Here is a 20148-nt window from a genome sequence, read left to right as displayed (position 1 = left end):
CGTGCTATAGTTTATGTGTGCACGTAAGTGTGTGTTTGTGTGTGAGTGCGAAGGATTTGTTTAGGTTATGCAGAGCAGGCTGGCTGTCAGAGATGAATAATATGAGTGGCTTTATGAGCATTAGGTAATGAGAGGCATGCTGGGAACTGAGCGATCAGCACCAGCTCTCTGCATAGACTCTTCCATCTGTGCTGACACAGAGATTACAGCACACACACACACACACACACACACACACACAAACGGTCCTCTTTCCAAAAAAGCAGTAGCTGAAGACGCCTGTGCTGGGCACGTCAACATCAGTTATCCATCCTTTCTCTGCTGATGCTGCTGGCAGAGTACAGTTAAAACCCAGCCACTCTGATGCAGGGTTGAGGTGCTTCTGCAGGGTCGTGAGGCTTTTTGAACTGGTTGGTTTACAGTAATAAAAATATAATTTAGGTTTAGTAGAATAAGTTGACATGTACTTGCAATGTTACTTATAGTCAGTAGAATCTCTGTTGGAGGAGCATGGAAATAAAGTGTTGGCAGATATTAAGCAGACAGTCTACTAATACTCTAATGACTGCTAGTTGACATGTAGTTACAAAGTTACTTATTGTCAACCAAATGTCTAAAGGACACCATCAAAATAAAGTGTTACCAAACTATTTATTATTATGGGGTCATGAACTGCCTTTGTTTTTTTATTTTGTACTGTTCAAAAAACATAATAATTTAGAAGTAATAGGCTCTTTTCTGTCCTGTTTTTAACCCCTCTCATCAGAACGCTCTGTTTGAATAGGCGTGGAGGATTGTAGACTCGGATGTAAACACCCACTGATATGATTGGCTAACAGTTGTGTATGTTTGACAGCCTACAGCCTTCACAGATGGACGCTGCTGTGATTTAGGTTAAAAATGCATAAATAACTCAAATCAAACGATCTGTAAGAAGACACAAAGCAATAGTGATCATGTAATGAAAACAGATCTCAACCCGCAGTGTTGATGTCAGATCCAATATCGTCACGCAGCATCGTCTTTTAGTTTCAATCTTTCTGAAAATCCCGCGTCGAAATGTGCCTTGTTTGTAAATGAATCCGCAGTAAAATGAAGGGAACAAAGGACCGAGTTCTTACTGACGCGGTCTGAAACTTCATTAAAAATAAAGTCTATTAACTCTTTCCTAACGTTGGGATCAGAAGGAAGGTGATGCAAAGACTGTTTTTCCACAACTTGTCACTGCACAGCATCTTGTTGTCTTTGAAGCATCTTTATCGTTTGGTTTCTGCGTAGACCTGGCGTCTGCCTCTCTCTTTATTTACACTAAATACGTGAATCAGGGCTAAACAGGCAGTAATTTAGAATCGGTGGGCGGGGCTAAACAGTAAGTGCTATTCGGTTGTTAAGTGGTGACGTAAGACGCACTGTTTCCGGGTCCAAGCCTCAACTTGCTTCACTTGAGAATACTACCTCAGCAGCCATTTAGGAGCACTGTTTATTCATATTAAACATTTAAGCTAAACGTTTTCAAACTTATGGTCTACACCACAGTACCCATGCTCACAGTGTCCCAAACACAAATAATTTTTATATTTATTTATTTATATTTTCATTGTCTGGCTATCTGGGATTTCGGTATGGAGTTAAAGGTTAGGATTATAATTTTTTTTGGTAGTATTATATCACATTGTGAGTGTATATTAGCACCTTTTGTTGTTTTCTCGTGGTATCTGATAGAGCGTTTGGACACGGAAGCTGTGACACGTGACGTCAGACTTAACAAGCGGATAGAATCGGTGGGCGGGGCTAAACAGGCAGCAATATAGAATCGGTGGGCAGGGCTAAACAGGCAGCAATATAGAATTGGTGGGCAGGGCTAAACAGGCAGCAATATAGAATCGGTGGACGGGGCTAAACAGGCAGCAATATAGAATCGGTGGACGGGGCTAAACAGGCAGCAATATAGAATCGGTGGGCGGGGCTAAACAGGCAGCAATATAGAATCGGTGGGCGGGGCTAAACAGGCAGCAATATAGAATCGGTGGGCGGGGCTAAACAGGCAGCGATGTAGAAATTGGTAGGCGGGGCTAAACAGGCAGCGATGTAGAATTGGTGGGCGGGGCTAAACAGGCAGCGATGTAGAATCGGTGGGGGGGGCTAAACTGGCAGCGATGTAGAAATTGGTAGGCAGGGCTAAACAGGCAGCGATGTAGAATTGGTGGGCAGGGCTAAACAGGCAGCGATGTAGAATCGGTGGGGGGGGCTAAACTGGCAGCGATGTAGAATTGGTGGTTGGGGCTAAACAGGCAGTGATGTAGAATCGGTGGGCATGGCTAAACAGGCAGTGATGTAGAAGCAGGCGTTGATCTTCTGTGGAGGCGGTGCTTATCCACACTTTTACATCATAGAGTAGAACATTCCACAAGCTGTCATCTTGGCAGATTGGCTTCAATAAGCTGTTTTTAGACTAACAAGAAAGTTTTGATCTCTGAAACTTACAGTCTGTGTTTATAGTACAATGACCTCTTATGTCAAAAGATTAAGGGAATTTTGGTTTCTCAGTTCATGACCCCTTTAAATGGAAACCCAGTGCATTAGCATACAATGTCAGAACAATATTTTGAGTTTAATGCCGGTGTACACTGTACGATAATGATCTGTCCCAGATGAAAGATGACCAATGTGAAACAGTCGTGGCAGTTTTTTAGGACTTTACTCCTAATCGGTGGTCCTACATCATGAGGTTCAAATACGGCTGTTGCCACAGTCTTGCAACCAAAGATTGCTTGCAAAAATTGTCCGAAATTCAGGATGAACATCTCACTGTGTGTTTGCTGCTACGACCTACCTATACAAACTAGCCAGTAAAAATGCAACATGAAATGACGTATTGATCAACGTAACATGGCTCTAAAGCTTAAATATCATGGAAGAAGAAGTGTGATTCATGTAACTCCACTAGTGCATACTGATGACGTTTATTCTTCTATACTAACTTTCATCGTAACATATGATTCAATAGGTGACATCATCATTCAGTCGTGCCCACATTATTAGAACCATGTTACACAGTGTGCTTTAAATGATCTTTTGATTGCTGAAATCTCACAGTCTGTAGAAGGTTTAAGACTCTTTTTGGACTGTACCTACAATAATTGTACAGTATTGTAACTCACTATGGTTAAAATCATCTTCTGAATCAGCTATTCGTTAACCAATTCTCTCTTTCTTGCAGGGCATCAGCAGCCTCTTCAGCTCTCTGAAGGTGGTGCGTTTGTTGCGTCTCGGCCGTGTGGCCCGCAAGCTGGATCATTACATTGAATACGGTGCGGCAGTGCTGCTGTTGCTGGTTTGTGTGTTCGGCCTGGCCGCCCACTGGCTGGCCTGCATCTGGTACAGCATTGGAGACTATGAGGTCATAAATGGAGCAAACCACTTGCTCCGTAGGACCAGCTGGCTGTATCTTCTGGGAGAAGCCGCCGGCACACCGTATCGCTTCAATGTCAGTGGCACAGAAATGTGGGAAGGGGGTCCCAGCAAAGATTCGGTCTACATCACGTCATTGTACTTCACCATGACCAGCCTGACCAGTATCGGCTTCGGGAACATCGCTCCCACCACGGATGCAGAGAAGATCTTCGCCGTGGCCATGATGATGATTGGCTGTGAGTAAAGTCCAGATTTCTTGATTGTGGCACTACATAACCTATATATATATTAGAACAAAAAAGACTGACTAAAGACTAGGAATCAATTTCCTCAAACAACAACAGTCAGAAAAAGATTTAAATCGATCAATTATAGTTCAGAAAACCCCCCTGAAAAGATGTTGAGGGTCACTGTGTTTGTTGTAAAGGTTTGGACTGCAGGTGTTTTCTCTCGCTCTCAGTGGAATATCAGTTCTATATAGAGCCGGTGATGATCTAGATTGCATTCTGTCCAGACTTGCATTCTGTCCAATTACATAATTGCTTAGTTCTGGGAAAGCTCTACTTTCCTGCACTGGCAGACTTTCTGCTTAATATCTGTTAACACTTTGTTGTGATGCTCCCCCAACAGACTTTTTACTGACTAAGTAACTTCCAACTCTCACTATTAACCAACTATTAACTACGACTTTTGCTTCAATAAAATCCTAATTTGCTGCTTATTAATAGTTTGTTTGGTAAATTTAGGTATTGGATAGGATTAGGAATGTAGAATATGGTCATGCAGAATAAGTACTTTATAAGCACTAATAAACAGTCAATATGTTAATAATAGGCATGCTAATAAGCAACTAGTTAATAGTGAGAATTGGTCCCTAAACTAAAGTGTTACCATAACTTTGCAAGTACATGTCAACTTATTCTAATAAAACTAACTCTAACCCTAATCTACTAATACTCAAATAGGAGTTAATTGCAAAGAGGAAACATAATTATTTTATGAGATGGCGTTTTGTATGCATGTTTACAATGTAATTCAGATGGAAAAAAGTAAGCATGAAGGTACACAGCCCAAAGCTAATCATCAGTGGGGTGTAAGAAAATGTGGGAATGTACGAAATTTACAAATGAGATTGTACAAATTCATCTGGTGGTTACCAATTCTCCAAAAGGTAAAACAGTGAAGAATTGCCATGAGAGCGTGTTGATACATTTAATTTATTTACTCATTTATTAATACAAATTGAGAGACGTTTCATTTAGTTTTGATAATACTTTATTTTACAGTGTTCATGTTACAGATATTACACATTGAGGTATGGTCACACTTCCCTTTGTTCAGTGGAATTCAGCGCCTCTTTTATGCATTGCTACACTATTGACAAAGGGTGACCTTTTTTGCTTGCAAAATTTGACTGAAATGTTGCTAATGTGGCTGCACCGTATCACCATGAGCTAAACAGAGAAAAGCCTGTGTCTTGTTGGTATTGCATCTCATAGTGTAGGCTACACTGTAAAAAAAATAAAAAAAATAAATAAGTAAACTCCAATAACAATGATGAGCTCAAAAGAGAAGGCATAAAATTTCTGGAAGTAATTTTAAAACGTAGACTGAGTGGTAGGGTCATGTAGTCATTACAGTGAAAGGCCATGACTCAAACTAATCTCAAACTGAACTCATGGCACATGACAATCCTAAACTCACATTTACAGCTGAAACTGTGACAGAACGTAAAGAAAAAAATATTATTCTGAAATGGATAACATTCTGCCTGGTTGACATTGTCATTTAATTTATTCTCTTTACAGCAGCACAGTTGTGGGAGAATTTACCGTTAACCATTTAACAGGTTTTTACTGTAGCATTTTTACTGTCTTTTACCGTTAAATTCACGGTCATTTTTTACAGTGTATTCTTGAAGCAGGTGCATATTTGTATCTGGATTCCACTTGCTTAAAACCTAAGTGCTTGTACGAGTCTCTGAGGTGACTGTTTGTTTTTTTCAAATTGTTGTCTGGGACAAGTTCACCCTGCAAATCTGCTCAGTGTGTGTGAAAGTCTGTGCTAGTGTGTACAGGCGCAGTTAGTGTGGCTGTGAGGGGTCTCTGTGGGTTTGCCCCGTTCGAGGCGTGAGTGATGCTGCTGGCTGCCTGAGGGTGACGGTGATGCAGAGTGTCATAAAAGTGGGGGGAGACTGACAGAAAGATAGAAGATCACAGTGTGATCCTGCTGATGCACAGGATACACAGCAGGCACACATTCAATCAGTGTGACAGCGCTTTAGCCACACACACGCACAGGGAGAAGATGATATTAGACTCCAGTTTAAGAAAATGAAGCCTTCGCATTACAACAATGGGGAAATTAATTTAAGCTTTATGTTCTTTATGCTAAGCTCTCTCTCTCTATATATAAATATAGATTATGGAATGAAATGTGAACAAACTAATAACTAGATTAATAGATTAATAAATAAATTAAATAGCAGTGATCAGTGTTTTTTTCTGGGATGCTGTGTGTGAATGATGGGACTGTCAGTCAGTCTGTAAATGGGAGCAGCAAAATTAGGGCCACTGCAAGAGTGTGTCTGAATACAGGACAGGACTACTCTCTCTCTCTCTGTCTCTCTCTCTCTCTCTCTCTCTCTCTCTCTCTCTCTCTCTCTCTCTCTCTCTCTCTCTCTCTCACACAAGCAGCGGTTAAGACAGCTGACTCTACTGTGATGTGATGCTGTCTCTCTCTCTCTCTCTCTCTCTCAGACACACACACACACACACACACAAGTTGAGAGCCAAACTTTATTTTAAGGTGTCCTTGTTACACTTTACATGTACTTACTATTATAATAACAATAAATTATGCATTTTTATTACATGCAAGTAACCCTAAGAAAAACCCTAATCTGAACTCTAACCTTATAGCAAGTACATGTAGTACGTTTAAAAAAAACACAAATATAACAATATATCTACATAAACCAGTATTATGAATCTGTAAAACTTTGTTTAAAAAACTTGTACAAGTAAACATAAAAATGTAAATCAATATTATAAATCTATAGTACTGAAACAATTAAACTAAAACGCATTAAAAACTAAATGTATATACTACAAGTAAAGACATCACAGCAATACAGCACACAAATAATATAAAAATATAAACTGATATTCTAAATCTACATTAGTAAAAAAAAAATTCAAGTAATATTTTATTTTAAGGTGTCTTTGTTACACGTTACATGTACTTACTATTATAATAGCAATAAATTATGCATAATTACATGCAAGTAACCCTAAGCCAAACCCTATCCCTATAGTAAGTACATGTAGTTAATTAATATTACTCAGTACTTGAATGTATAATTACACTGTAACAAGGACACCTTGTAATGAAGTTTTGATTTGAAGAATCAAAGTTTGATTCTGTGTAGGCAGTTCTGTAGTTTCAGTTATGAGAGAGAAAGACAGCCATAGAGAGAGAGAGAGAGAGAGAGAGAGAGAGAGAGAGAGAGAGAGAGAGAGAGAGAGAGAGAGAGAGAGAGAGAGAGAGAGAGAGAGAGAGAGAGAGAGAGAGAGAGAGAGAGAGAGAGAGAGAGAGAGAGAGAGAGAGAGAGAGAGAGAGAGAGAGAGAGAGAGAGAGCTCATAGGGTCTTGACAGCCTCTCTTCTCTGTTTGTTACTTATTTCTTGGTCTCTTCTCACCCTGAGGCTCATTAGAAGCTTGTTACACTTCAGTGAGAACACAAAAACCATTAAAGCGATGATTATTTCATTAACAAAGCCCCTCTGAGAGTGGGTGGGGTGTCATTGATGCTGTTTGGTTTGTTTGAATGTGCACTCAAAATGCTTCAGAGAATAAAAAAGATGCAGTTTATTGATTTTTTTTTAACTGGTCTGTTCACTCTGAAAGAAAAAAATGTACAGCCAAACAATCATAACCAATAAGAAGATATTTGATGTTTCATATCTGGCAATATATGGAGCAAGACCAGTAATATATCATTGTGGACAGGAGTACCCAGAGCTACACTACAAAAATACCAAACGAGCTAGAAAAATGTTCACTTGTCACTTGTTGTTCAGTAGCTGCTGGTAACTGGTTAGGGTAAATACACAAGATCACACATGACCTGTAGCTACTATACAGAGCAGCACAGGACGTGTAATGATGTAAGCAACTGAGGAACAAACTTTTGTGTCTGACTGTGGTAATATCAGTAACTACAGAGTCTGGTACATCTTGTCAACAGCTCATAAAAGGCACTTTACCTCCTCGTTGCTCCACGTTTGCCCTCTGCTCATTTTGTTTTGGATACACCACTTGTTCTGCGTCATCAAATCATGTCGCATAGCGTCGCATCTTGTCATTACGTCCTGTTTTTGGTTCGTTTAGAAGTATTTGATCTGTGTTGCGTTCATATTTCATGCGAACTACACCAGAGTTTGTTTGGTGCACACCAGGGTTCGTATGGCAGCGTTCACACTTACTCAAATTAACCGCACTTACAAAGCAACCGCACCAGAGTTCGAACCAAACATGATAAGTTTGCACACCCTAACTTTAAAAACATGGATTCCAGACTGTGACTTAATAGTGGCGTTTTGGGATCTTTTTTTTTTTTTGGCAGTGCAACTAAACTTTGTTAGTGGTTGCAAAGGAAAAATTTAAATCGCATCATATGACCCCTTTAAATGAGAAACAGCAAAGCTGAACGAAACAGTGCTACTTGTTTAACTGCACTGCACAAGCCATTTATCAGCTTTACCCAATAGAAAACACAGCACAAGCTCAGAGCTGATGCTTTTACTCACTAACCAATCTCAATCACACAACCATTATTAGAGCTGCAAGATCCTCGAGAAGAGTTTGAATTCGCTGCTGAATTCTCTGTTATAAAACCTGATTGTCCCTGTGTTTTAAAGTAGTTTTATGCCTGATGACATTCTCAAAATCATTGATGTGAAACAACAGAAATATTGTGGCATGAATGATCCAGTTAGAATCCACAAACCACCAACATTTACTACCTTTGGTTTGCTGTAATAAAGCTAACTGTAACCATGGTGATTTGCGGTAGTGGACAGTTACTAAGTAGCTTTTACAAGTGAATTTTTGTAGGTTACTATGTTACTGTACACTTCGTTACAAGTATCTCTAGTGTATCTAAGTGTTTTTATTTTTGGAAACTTCCAAAGCATAATATACTTTTTAATTAACTACATTTGATAAAATCATATTGTTTCTCGTTATTTTGAACTGAAGAAATCACTGATTATTTTCATTGAACCTGCTGCATCAGTATCCCAAATCAAACTGAATGGTCCTGGACTTGGACTGATCCAAGAGCAGCTTTTCTCAAGAAAACAACCCACTAATTCAGTGATCCGGTCAGAGCGAGTCTCCAGTTTACAGTTCACGGTATTGTTCAGGTCTGACTCAAAATGTGCCAAAAACCCAGAGACCCTCAAAGCTTGAGTGCACATATGCAACTGAAAATACATTATTAATGTCAAATTAGCATTGATTATTGTAAATGAACATAATATTTAGGTCATAAATCTCAGTGATTTGTCTGCTTTAAAATAGTAAGCTATTTAAGCCTGCTTTGTAAAATTCATAAATGATTAATTCTGTGTGTTGAATGAAAAGAATCAGCTTAAATCAAATTAAAATAATTCACATTTGTTCATAGATTCAAATTTAACAAATAACTTGGCAAATAAGTCAAGTCAAGTCACCTTTGTTTATATAGCACTTTTAACAATACAGATTGTCAAAGCAGCTTTACAATATTAAATAGGAAAATAGTGTCAATAATGCAAAAGGACAATAGTAAACACTCAATTTTCGAAATAACTTACAAATAGTGCAAATCACTATTTACCAGAGATGACAACTCAAAAAGGCTCATGTGCAAGTTGTATAATGGCTCTAATGTCATTGAAACACGTTCCAAATCTCTTTAAATTTACCTCTCTCAAAAGTGAATATGCAATGAATCCCAGACAAAATCTATACTAGCTTCAAAGGGAAAGGTTTTCCCCTTAAGTCTGTGAAAACTCAAAATGCAAGAGACATTATAGTCCAAAAAGTTTCTCAAAACCCCTTTGAGTTGCTGTGAAAACCCCAGGACTCAGCAGGAGATCAGAAACATTCACAGGGGGTTCTGCGAAGGTTCCACTTTTCCATATAAACCACCAGCCTGTGATGTTTCTGTCGTATTGGTACAATAAATGCAAATAGAAAAATTATCTGAAAGGTTATTAAAATCAGAGACTATATAATTGCATGGAGGTTTTCAGTTTTTGCAACAGATGTATTATTAACACTATTAGGAAGTGGACCATTGAATTTATCTCTGTTCAACCAGAAAAAAAATATTCAGTTCCTTTTTTTCCGTCAAACAGATGCCAGATTTAACTTTCATTTTCATCTTCTAGCCAGCTGTGGTTTTACCTCATGACTGATTTTCATTTCCACATAGTGAAGAAAAGTACAGTATGTGATAAAACAACCCTAATGTAAATAGAAAATTATCATGAGTGATTTCCTGATAAATGGGCCTGAGAGTCTTATCTGTTGATAAAATGAAAAATACATGCAATGAATGTCAGTGTGGCCCAGTGTTGTTTTGGACTTTCATTATGGACAAAAATTGTCAAAATGTTCTTAATTTCCAGCGATATCGTCGACTTGATTGCACAGTTACTACTTGAACTGAATTGAACTGGATGATGACATCACTGAATCAATGATGAACTGCCTTTAACTGAAAGTTGAGTGTTTACTATTGTCCTTTTGCATTTTTGACACACTATTTTCCTATTTAATACTGTAAAGCTGCTTTAACACAATCTGAATTGTTAAAAGCACTATATGAAAAAAGGTGATTCGACTTGACTTCAAAATATCATCTTTAAGAAAGTTCACCAATCTGATCTGATCTAATCTGAATTCCTCATGTTGACCAGATCATTCAGTGAGTTGTTGACTCGAGAACAGCTTCAGTCAGATCAGTTCGATTCGCCAATGAATCCTTCAGTGCAATCTGTGAACCAGTTCAACAGGTTCATTGGAAAGAATCAGCTTGTTCACCAATCAGATATATCGCTGTGGCGATTTCTTCAGTTCAAAACAACGAGGAATGATAGGCTATGTTTTTATTAGTGCTGTCAAACGATTAATCGTGATTAATCGCATCCAAAATAAAAGTTTTTGTTTACATAATATATGTTTGTGTACTGTGTATATTTATTATGTATATTACAGCATATAATTTGAAAATATTTACTTGAATTTATGTGTATATATTTATATTCATATACATTATATCATATATAAATATATAAATGTAACATGTTTTTCTGAAATATATACATGCGTGTGTATTTATATATACATAATAAATATACACAGTACACACACATATATTATGTTAACAAAAACTGTATTTTGCGGATGCGATTAATCGTTTGACAGCACTAGTTTTTATGAAATGTATTGGAGCGAAAGTACGATGTTATGCTTTGGAATGTAAGTAAAAGTAAAGGTTCTGAAAATAAAATACAGTACAAGACTGAAGTACAGTAACAAAGTAATTTCTTTATTCATGCTTTTACTAATCATGATGTTTAGCTCTGAGTGCTGTGTCATGAATGCATGCTGTCATCATAGGTATATTAGTGTGCTCTCTTTTAGACTCTATGCAGTTTACAGTCTCTGGCTGTGATGAACACTTGCTTTTGTCCCAGTGACAGGCCTTCCTCTCAGCGGTCTATGTGATGAGTGATCAGTGTCCACACAGAAAGCTGTTCTTTCAGACTGTGACACTCACATACAAAACATTTCTAGAAATAACCACTGATGAGGTTATATCCTGAGAGGACACCAGGCAGGTGCGACTGCAGAGTAAAGCCGTGGTCACACTTTGAGCACGCAAGATTTCTGTGGAAACTGCATATGTCGCAATATGACGTCATGCTCTCTGGTGTCTTTTTATAAAACGAAATTTTACTTATAATGCTTCTAAAATGTAGATATATGTAATATTCTTACTGTACTCCAATGCTGCAATCCTGCAGATTTAAGTTTGAATTCTTTTAATTCAGCTAAGAGGCCACTCCAATCTTCCACTGGCAACACATCTTCACATACAGATTCACCAAACTTGAACTTTGCAATGCAGAGGAATTCAAACAAGCTTGTGTTTTCTGTCTCCTGCATTCTCATACGTATAAATGGAAGTCAATGGAATGAAAAGTGTAGTGCCCATGCATGAATTCTCATTGGTCCAAAATACTGCTCCAGATAAATGTATCAGACATGAAATGATTGGCTGAGATTGTGTTACTTCATGCTACGTTTTCACATTCAATGCGGACAAACAGTTTACTTGTCACAGTAAATTTGTTACAACACACCCAGCTAGTACAGTTTTACAGAAATTATACACAAAATGTTTTTAAATCAGTTCTGATTTTTTTTTTTTTTAAGATTTATTTTTGGTGTTTTGCCTTTTATTATGATACGACAGTGGAGGGCAGACAGGAAGCAAAGTGGGAGGGATCAGGAAAGGTCCTCGACCTGGGATTCAAACTCGGGACGCCCGTAACACAAGGGCGTTATATGTCAGCGCACTTGCTCACTATGTTATCGGCACAGACAAATTCTGACAAATTTTTGGATTAATGAAAACAATTATATTTTCAAAATGTTAATACAAATAAATATAAATACAGATAAGCCATGCGTAAATTGTTCAAGTAAAACATTTAAATTTACAGCATATTGTGTTTTTATATAATGTTGATAGCATTATTTACTTTAATAATATATAGTAACAACCAGTGTTTAATTTATGGGAAAATTAATTTTAAAAGTAATGCATTACAATATTGCGTTACTCCCTAAAAAGTAACTAATTACGTTACTTAGTTAATTTTTATGCAAAGTAATGCATTACGTTACTTTTTAAATCTGGGCAGGACTTACCTCTTTGTTTTTAATATAAAAAAGTTATTCTTCTATAAATCTAAAAGCCCTTTCACACCAAAAGTGAAATGAATATGCCGTGGGCTGAAGGAAATGGAAATTCATGTCTGTACAGTAGAGGGCGCAGCTCAAACAAACTGCATGAAGAATATGACGAAAGAAAGAAGAAAGTTCAACACTATTCAGCAATAACAAAAATGAAACACAAATGTGTAATTTTTTGCTTAGTACGGTTGAATTTGATCATCGGAGTTCAGTAGCAAAGACATGGGATAATTAAATGGGTTTAAATACATACAGTAAATGATGTTTGTCTTATTTAACATATTTAATTATTGCAGGTTTGTATAATATTCTGAGTTTGCATTTGACTGTTTTTACCCATTTTGAGGAATACTGAATCTGTTTCTGTCGAGGTGAAATGAGTAAATGCATGTTGACATTTAGTCTAGAACTGCAGTAAGATCATGTTCACACAGCAGCACATACAACGCCTTTGCATTTACTCCTGATTTCTCTCAACATGGCAACACGAGAGCTGTCAGTCAATACATGGGAAACAAAGTAATTGGAGTTACTTATTTGAAAAAGTAACTCAGATATTTCCTTCTAAATTAAAAAGTAATCTGTTACTTTACTAGTTACTTAAAAAAAAAAAAAATCTGATTTCGTAACTCGCGTTACTTGTAATGCATTATCCCCAAAACTGGTAACAAAATCACTGCCATTCTGGAGGAGAAAGTTAAGGCGATGCCGGTGGCCCGCTGGTATCTGCCGAAAAGACCCTTTAAGCAAATTGTGAATGATTGGAAGTATTTAATGTACACGATACTACTATTAATCTGAAGTTTACGAAACATTTGTGGATCCAGAGGATTGTTTTGGGAGCGTCTATTTTATACAATTCATATACAGTATTCTTTTGTTATTCTAATAGGATAGGAATCCAAGTGACATGCAAGGTTATAGTGGCAAGTTGTGAAATTTCTTGGCAAAACTCCTCAATAACGACATCCTCATTTTGAATTTGTATTTATACATTACTTTATGTTCCACCATGCCACTCTCATATGTAAAGGTACAGCAGTCTTTCCCAATGACAGCAATTTGTTCAGTTTTCAATGGCAACTAGTCTGTGTACAAAAGAAAGTACAAAACATTAGTGCAAATACTTAATATCAAATACCTATATCTCTGGGTAAATGCACAGTACAGATGCCCACCACTAGTATCAAATCAGCTATCCACTGCCTTACACGGGATATTTCCCATCACCAGACGCGTATCATCTTTAACATTCTGCACATGCGGAGCTGGAATTGATTAATATCACCTCTGGTGAGTAGGAAGGCCTCAGGAGGCGGCAGAGGGTGACGGGCTGGTAAAAAAATGCTGACTGGAAAGCTAATTGCCTGAAATGTAACTGATCCAATAAAGCAGGGCTGTAATTTAGACGTATTGCTGATGGAGCGAGGTGAGAGGACTCAAAAATTGCATTTGGCTGCAGTGATGATATTCAAGAATGACATGTCATGGCCATTAAGCTTGTATTGTTTGTGAGATGCTGCAGGCTAAGCAGTAAAAAAACGGAATAACTGCGTTTATCGTGGCACAATACCGGGGTTATTCACTCGCTATTCGATATTCGCTATTCGCTATTCACTCGTTATTCACACTATTCAAATTCATTTGGTTTTTTAAACCTTTTATATCAAAGGCTGCACTACTACATTGCTCCATTGGAGAAACTGTAGACAGATGCAGCTTGACATGCTGAGGTTGAGCGTTTCAGCTTCACCTGGAAAAACACTTTAGAGCAGCTTCAGGTCTGTGATCAATATCGTGGTCTATATGACATACTAATGGACCTGAAAGAGACATCAGCAGCTTTTGGGCGTAGCGGCTGAGATCATTAAGGTCAGAGGTTTAGCTGGTTGCAGAGCAAGCAAGTGTCCGGTTTCTTTACAACCCTACTGTCTGTCCTTGACTAGGACGTGTAGGATCGCTTTACTGCCTACAGAGACAATACTACCTAAATGGACCCTCCTAAGTGGCTGATTTGAGATATTCTCCATTAAAAGACATTCACAGATGTCACGCCAGTATATAGTGCAAGGGAACGCACTATTGCTATTTTTTGTCCTAATTAATTAACAGTACATTCATTTTTTTTATATAGTTTATATTATATACATAATTTTATAGGTTGTGTGTTTTACAGTTTAAATGTATTTATTGTAATTTCTATTGAAATTTTGTATGCTACCTATATAAATACATTTGTAGTCACACATTTGTAATGATGAAGTTGTGGTTTAGGACTTTTAAAATATATTTATTGTAAATGTAATAAAAATGAACTCTACAGTTAAAATTATAACCAAGTATTTTACTTGTGCTTTAGTATGTTAGTCAACACACTGAAGCACATGTAATGTGTTTTACACAACATAACATTAATATATTTTTATATATTAAATGTAATAACATGTATTAAACTTAGATGTACTAGATGTTTAAATGTACTAAACTGCAACTACAATTATATCTAAATGCATCACATAAGATTTAGTGCAATGATTAATTACTTTATTTTAAGGTGTCCTTGTTACAGTGTAATGATACATTTAAGTACTGAGTAATATTAATTAGCTACATGTATTTACTATATGGGGTTAGGATTAGGGGTTGGCTTAGGGTTATTGCATGTAATTATAATTGTTGTTATAATAGTAAGTACATGTAACATGTAACAAGGACACCTTAAAATAAAGGGTTCCCATAACTTTTAACAGAAATGACATTAAACTTTACTTTAGTTTTCCATTAATGCCTGTCATTATTCATCAGTACACTCTAACTATATTTCAAAGATAACTGGAGTAGTTATAAAATTACACAAAAAGTTAATTCAATATGAAATTTAACTATAATACATTTTCATTTAAGTGCAATTTACATTCAATTAAATTGCATTCAGTTTACACTTAAGTATATTCTTATAAAGTGCAACATTTTCATAAGAAGTGCTGTTTTTAAAAGTATGCAAAAGTGTAATTCCTCAGCTCAATGCGTTTTGAGTCACAGATGTAAACTCAGTGTGTTTCGTTCTTTTAGCTCTCCTTTATGCCACCATCTTTGGTAACGTAACCACCATCTTCCAGCAAATGTACGCCAACACCAACCGCTACCACGAGATGTTAAACAGCGTGAGAGACTTCCTGAAGCTCTACCAGGTTCCCCAGGGCCTCAGCGAGAGGGTCATGGACTATATCGTCTCTACGTGGTCCATGTCCAGAGGAATCGACACAGATAAGGTATTTGGCACAGAGTCTCGTAGACTGAAGAACATTATCCAGGGAGCTTATTTTCTTAATTCATTGCAAATGTCATTTGTTCGGTCTTTGCCATAACATCCGTAGCATTTGTGAATAATGACGCTCTAATGTTTAAGATCACAGTCTAACTGTGTTACGTAAGGCTTTCAACAGCTTCTCAAAATCTCATAAATTATTCATGAAAGGTTCGGAGAGCCACCAATTTTTGTTTTAACTTGATGCTAATAAGTTTTAGATCACCGTGAAGCAAAATTGGATTGTTTTCACTGTTTTTAAAATTCTACTGCAGGTGTTGCAAATTTGCCCCAAAGACATGCGAGCGGACATCTGCGTTCATCTCAACAGGAAGGTGTTCAAAGAGCACCCGGCTTTCCGACTGGCCAGCGACGGCTGTTTGAGAGCGCTTGCCATGGAGTTTCAGACCATCCACTGTGCCCCGGGAGACCTCATCTACCACGCGGGCGAAAGTGTGGACAGCCTCTGCTTCGTGGTGTCGGGGTCTTTGGAGGTCATCCAGGACGATGAAGTCGTTGCTATTTTGGGTGAGTGTAATTCTACCTGTGCTCTGAGGTCCACCACTTGACTAGAGCCCGTCATGAAAATATAATTATTATAAATATTCAGTCAGAATCAGTTGCTGCTGGTCATTTTTTCCATACATTTTTCTCTTAAATAAAAGTGCAAAAATGTCTTCAGAACATTTGTGACCCTGGACCGCAAAACCAGTCATAAGAGTCAATTTTTTTAAATTGACATTTATACATCACTTGAAAGCTGAATAAATAATCTTTCCATTGATGTATGGTTTGTTAGGATAGGACAATATTTGGCCGAGATACAACTATTTGAAAATCTGGAATCTGAGGGTGCAAAAAAATCTAAATATTGAGAAAATAATCTTTAAAGTTGTCCAAATGAAGTTCTTAGCAATGCATATTACTAATCAAAAATTACGTTTTGATATATATATGATATGATATATTTACAAATTATCTTCATGGAACATGATCTTTACTTAATATCCTAATGATTTTTGGCATAAAAGAAAAATTTATCATTTTGACCCATACAATTTTTGCAATTTTTGGCTATTGCTACAAATATACCCCAGCGACTTAAGACTGCTTTTGTGCTCCAGGGTCACATCTGATAATGCAGTATATTAAAATTCTGCTGTTTCGCTGACCTTGATTTACCTATAATAGGTTTTTAACTATTCTTTAATGATAATGGTTCTGGCTTGAATCCCTTTTAAAGATTTTGGCAACAAAATTATTATTTTATGCTGCAGTTACTCTGCATGGTTTAATGCACAGATCCTTTATTTTACCTAATAAAATAATACTACGTTAAAAGACTGATTTTAATTACAATATATGATTTTCATGTACAATGATCAACACTAAAATTTGGCACCAGTAACTTTTTGTGCCATCAGTTGCACATTCAAGCTCTGATGATCTTGCAATTCTTGGCTCATTTTGACCAGATCACTGAAGAAACTCAAGAAGAGCTGAAGTCAGATGAGTTTGATTCACCAATGAATTGTTTCGGGTGATTTGTAAGCAAATTCAGATCTGCATGTTTACGAATTAGACATCATTCTTGCATTTCAGAATCAGTGGCGATTTTTCGATTTGCAATAATGAGGAATGAAATGGGTAAAAAGTTGAGCAAAAAGTTGCTTTGGAATGTAGTGAAGCTAAAAGTAAAAGTTTCTCAAAATAAATAAAACACTTTGAAAACAGATTAAAATAAACAGATTTATTTGGTGCTGTCCACTTGTTTCATGCACATTTCTACCCGATTTAACAATAAAAAGATGGTTCTGTTGGTATAAATAAATGTAATTAGTTTAATTAATTATGTTAAATAGTATGTTAAATGTCGCTACTTTTAGGTCACCGTTTTCAATGTAAAATAAACAACCAAATAGATATTTAATATGAATCACTTTCACTTTTATAGCTCGTGTGTCACCATTTTCAAATAAGAGTATTTAGTTGTAGTTGAAATATTTTAGACCCTTTGCATAACACTTTACAGATCTTTATGTAAGTAAACAATACATGTCTAAATGTCAAATAATACATATTGGAAATAGAACATCATTTAACAGTGGCCCAAATCAGTGCTAAAAAATAAATCTTTTTGCACATGCATGCAATAAGATCAGAATCAGAATCAGAATCAGAATCAGAATGAGCTTTATTGCCAGGTATGTTTACACATACGAGGAATTTGTTTTCGTGACAGAAGCTGTTCTGTGTCTGTGATCTGATCAGCGAGTTTCTGTAAAGCGGAGCTCACGTGTGCTTGCGGATTAATGTAGACAGTGACGAGAATGAATGAGCAAAACTCCCTCAGAATAATCAAAAACCGGTGAAATATCGGGTGGTGTGTACTTCCGAATGTCCAGCAATTCGTCTCTGGTGAAACTGATTGCAGGGATATAACTAAAGATCCAGTTAAAATACCAATTATTGCAACAAAACTCTAATATATCAATAACCAGTCAACATATAAAAATATCTAAGTCTCATGAGCCATTATACAACATAACAACACAATTGCATTTCTGTTTGTTTTGCGTCGTGCATGATGAAAGTATTGACTTGCGTTCACTGAGTAAATCGAGAACTGGTCCAGCTGATTCAGTCAGTTCAGTCTTGCACAACGATACGATATGATACGGTGAAAGCTATCAACAAGCTCATTCTAAAAACTAGACAATGTAAGAAAACAGTGTTTTTCATGAGATTTTAAATTACTTTTTTTTTTCTCATTGCATGTGCACAAGACGTTCACGCACCGAATAAGCTGTCAGATTGCTTTAAAGGTGTGAACATGCAGAACAAAATCAGGGTAATGGGCAAAAACTAGGTGTGATGGGTTCTGCTTAAACAGATTCAGATGAAATCCTGATAATAGAACACATGACTATGACATTATACGTGAATAATGCTGCTGTCAGAGTATTTTAGGACATGTTGATAGAAGAACAAACATGTTCAAGAACCGTTTACGGAATCAAACGTCATTCAGAAAATCATTCAGTTCCAAGATTCACCTGGATGAAAAAAAAATAAATCATATCTCAAAATCTAGATATGTGTGAAGTCCTTTTCAAATGAGATGAACATTTCCTTTTTCAATTCTAAGGAAACAAGGGTAATGTGTGATTTTTCTGGAATTCCAAATTCTATGATGTAATGTGAAGTTTTTAAATAAAATCTTAAAAATGAATCTTTTGAAATGAATGAACCTTCTTTGCTTACTCTATTATTTCACAGCGTTTCTTGAGTCAGGGCTGCTCTCTCTAAACTAGTCTCACTATCTCTCAGTGTACTGCTTTCAGGTGAATGTGTCTCTTGGGTACTGCTTCATGAGTTTCAATTTAGCTCATGTCTAGTCTGATTGTGCCTATGGTTAGTTTAGCCTATGGAATCAGTAATGAGCTTGTCTTACTTGGAATTACCGTCGCTGCCATTACAGACAATTTACACTTGCTGCTGTGTGGTTTTTAGTGCAAACGCAACTGCTAAAGTGTTTTAGTGGTTGCTCTGTTATATGGTTGCTAGAGTAGTTTTTATTACTGTGCAGTTGCAAAGGTGGTGTGAATAGTTTTTAGCATGTTACTCCACAGTTACCAGGCCATTTTGGATGACTGGTATAGGTATTTTTTTACTAGCAGAAGTAATAATACTAGCTCCTACATCTGACTATGAGTCCCTTTTTTTGCCAGTGTGTTATGTAATAGCATAGCCTCCGCTCAACAAGACACGATTTGAAGAAGCATTCAATACTTCAATACAGAAAGCCTAATACTTAGGGTTAGGAGCATGTTTAACCCTCCTATTGCAATCTGGTCAGTTTTGTCCCAGTAGTGATACAGGAAAAATAAAAAAAATCCATAGGTTTAGTACAGTGATGAAACTTTGGAAATGGTTTAAGAATATCAAAATACACATCAAACATATTTAGGACTTCACATGAATATCCATGCGCAAGGACATTATAAACAGACAAAAGATGTAACTGACATAACAAATGAGCTACAGCCCGATAAGGCCAAAGAGTTTCAATTTGAAAAAATAAGTATTTAATTAATAGAGGTAAATGTAATAACATGGTAATTACATGGTAATTACATCCAAAACGTTGAAAGTCACTTAATAATAAGTTATTGGTCAAATACAATATGGATTTGGGTGCATTTTATTTTACAATATGTGTACGTACAGTGTACTAAGAAAGTAATAAGGTGCGTCCCAAATTGCACACTTATGCACTATTCTATGACGTTTTGTAGTATAAACAGTGCGAGTAGTGTGTTCACACTGAAAATTCCAAAAAAAATGAAAAAGTGCACTTTAAATACCCGGATGATGCACTTAAATAACCGA

The 20148-nt window shown here is 36.7% G+C and overlaps 1 protein-coding gene across 1 annotated transcript in view; it reads left to right on the top strand.

The window, feature by feature from the left end:
* LOC107662918 (potassium voltage-gated channel subfamily H member 1-like) overlaps positions 1 to 20148 on the top strand; it is a 46987-nt gene that overhangs the window by 13692 nt on the left and 13147 nt on the right. The window contains exons 7-9 of the mRNA XM_016453047.1: positions 3221 to 3650; positions 15522 to 15721; positions 16032 to 16284. Of these exons, the coding sequence (XP_016308533.1) occupies positions 3221 to 3650; positions 15522 to 15721; positions 16032 to 16284 (883 nt within the window). The remainder of the gene's footprint in view (positions 1 to 3220; positions 3651 to 15521; positions 15722 to 16031; positions 16285 to 20148) is intronic.

The sequence above is a fragment of the Sinocyclocheilus anshuiensis genome, unplaced genomic scaffold (genome assembly GCF_001515605.1).
Source record: "Sinocyclocheilus anshuiensis isolate Anshui unplaced genomic scaffold, SAMN03320099.WGS_v1.1 scaffold1571, whole genome shotgun sequence".
NCBI lineage: Eukaryota > Metazoa > Chordata > Actinopteri > Cypriniformes > Cyprinidae > Sinocyclocheilus > Sinocyclocheilus anshuiensis.
The sequence above is the reverse complement of the archived record's forward strand: the minus strand, read 5'-3'. Positions and strand labels throughout refer to the sequence as shown.